This window comes from Anarrhichthys ocellatus, unplaced genomic scaffold, assembly GCF_004355925.1.
Source record: "Anarrhichthys ocellatus isolate YVR2014 unplaced genomic scaffold, GSC_Weel_1.0 scaffold13, whole genome shotgun sequence".
Taxonomy (NCBI): domain Eukaryota; kingdom Metazoa; phylum Chordata; class Actinopteri; order Perciformes; family Anarhichadidae; genus Anarrhichthys; species Anarrhichthys ocellatus.
The window spans coordinates 116,798-118,928 of record NW_022280043.1 but is presented as its reverse complement, the minus strand read 5'-3'; the positions used below and the strand labels follow the sequence as shown (position 1 = coordinate 118,928).

The 2,131-nt window shown below is 38.9% G+C and overlaps 1 protein-coding gene across 1 annotated transcript in view; it reads left to right on the top strand.

The window, feature by feature from the left end:
• mtbp (MDM2 binding protein) overlaps positions 1–2,131 on the top strand; it is a 25,973-nt gene that overhangs the window by 10,704 nt on the left and 13,138 nt on the right. The window contains exon 9 of the mRNA XM_031853459.1: positions 1,860–2,065. Within this exon, the coding sequence (XP_031709319.1) occupies positions 1,860–2,065 (206 nt within the window). The remainder of the gene's footprint in view (positions 1–1,859; positions 2,066–2,131) is intronic.

Sequence of the window (2,131 nt, the reverse complement as noted above, 5' to 3'; positions counted from 1 at the left end):
TAAACAACCGTCTGAGGACAACAAGACTATCACATCTCCACTCTGCTGGGATAACTGACTGTAAAATCTAAACTATGCTCCGACAAAAACTATTAGGCCTCCACACTGTCAGGAATAACTGTTGTGTTAATTACTAACACACACACACACACACACACACACAGAGATGCTCAGCCTCAGTGGGAAGGGAGGACACACTTTGGGTTTGGTGTGTGAGCACCAAACCCAAAGTGTGTGTTTACTGCGTGATTTATAAAATGGAGTATGAAGTGTGGGCTTGCTTCAGCCATTTTGTTTGTTGCAACATACCAACGAGTACTTGTTAGTGGCTAACTTTACTAATGTTAGGTGTACATGTACTGTAAGTGATTTCTATTGTATAGCACCAGTGGTGGTCTGTGAAGGCTTCTGTGCAAAAAACATTACAACTACAGGCGTATGCAATTTGAAACCATTACGAATACAAGGACAGTTTCCAGTAATGAGGTGTTTAATATTGGAGGCCACTGCGTTAGTCATCCTCTTCAGCTATTTGAACAAATGAGTAATGAACTTTACCATCTTGCTAGCAAGACTGTGAATTCGACCCAGTTTCATTAGAATCTCGGTCTGCTCTTAATCTATAAGAGTCTTATCAGAAATAGGTCAGCCCGTCATTCTTTGATCCAGATTAATAAATTATGAGATTTCAGGCTTTCCTCTGTGTTCTTGTAGTTTTCTAAATGCAAATGTTCTGTTTTTCCATGTGACAAATGATTTATATATTATGGATTTCCTCATAACCTAATGAGCTCATTAGATAAGTAGGACAGCTGCAGGTTGTTAAGCTGTAGGTCTATTTTATTTATTTATTTATTTATTTTTTTAATGGGAGCATTGTGTTAGTAACTGATGGGCTCCTGAGAGAAAACCGAAGATATTCTGTGTTTAGTCCGGCAGTGAATCTTTTGGTAGATCACGATTGATTCTCGACTCAAAATCGATTCTCGTACAGTACACAGTAATTGATTAATATTAAGGAGTTTATTTATTTGACAAGTCATATCAACTAATTGCAATAATGTAAACACACAAAGGCAAACCCTAAGACTAAAATGAGCATTTACTCGTGCTATACTTTCTCAGTGACTCTAAGAATGACAAGTTCAAATTCTACCTGTAACATAAATACAGTTACTAGGCTTGAGTTGGTTGCCATTTATATCTCAGAAACTTGTAATGATTAGTCAATTAATCGGTTAGTTGGTCAGCAGTAAGTTCATCAACATCATTTTTTACATTGGATTCATCGTTTCTTGAAGTAATTTTCTGGCTCTTTTTCTCCTTTTTTAATATCGGTGTAGACAGATAATCTTTGTGAACAAGACATTTGAAGACCGTCATCTTTAGCGATCGGCACTTGCGATAGAAATCTTTCTAAAATGTTCTGACATTTTATCAACCAAACAATTAGTCAAAAAATGGATGCATAAATTGATAATGAGAATAAGTGTTCTGGTATTTAGGTAATTATACTGTACAGCGGGTATAACGGTGGATGTCCGTGCTCTGTCTCTGTGTGTAAATCTGTTTTCCTTTCCCTCAAATCCTCCTCTTCCTTTCTGCACACACACGTCTGGATGCACCATAATATTATTTTGCTGACATTTCCACTGGAAGTCCAAATCCAGATTTAGAACCGAGGAAGATCAGATCCGAGGTTGGTTATACAACATCACCTCTGAGCTGGTTACGGTTGAGTGTCTTGCTCAAGGACTCTTCAGCTGTATCTTAGTCTTTCAACTGCTGGATACTCTCCAACTCCTTAAGCTGTTGCCTCACAAACTACTGTGGTTTTTAGATACTGTCTGTGTGATAAGATAACCCTGTTGTTTTTTTCTTCATCCTCTCCTCTGTGTTTGTTTGTTTGTTTCCTTATTTCGCTCTTTCTCTCCTCCACCCTTCTCTGTCTGTCTGTTCTGTCTGTGCAGGTCTTCCATTACTACGCACCAGTTTTAGATTTGGTTCAGATGGTTAATCTGTCGGACCTGCCCAGCTTTCTGATGTCCACAACCCAGTTTGAACTGTATCCTTATTTCTGGTGTGTGTGTGTGTGTGTGTGTGTGTGTGTGTGGGGGGGGGGGGGGGGGGC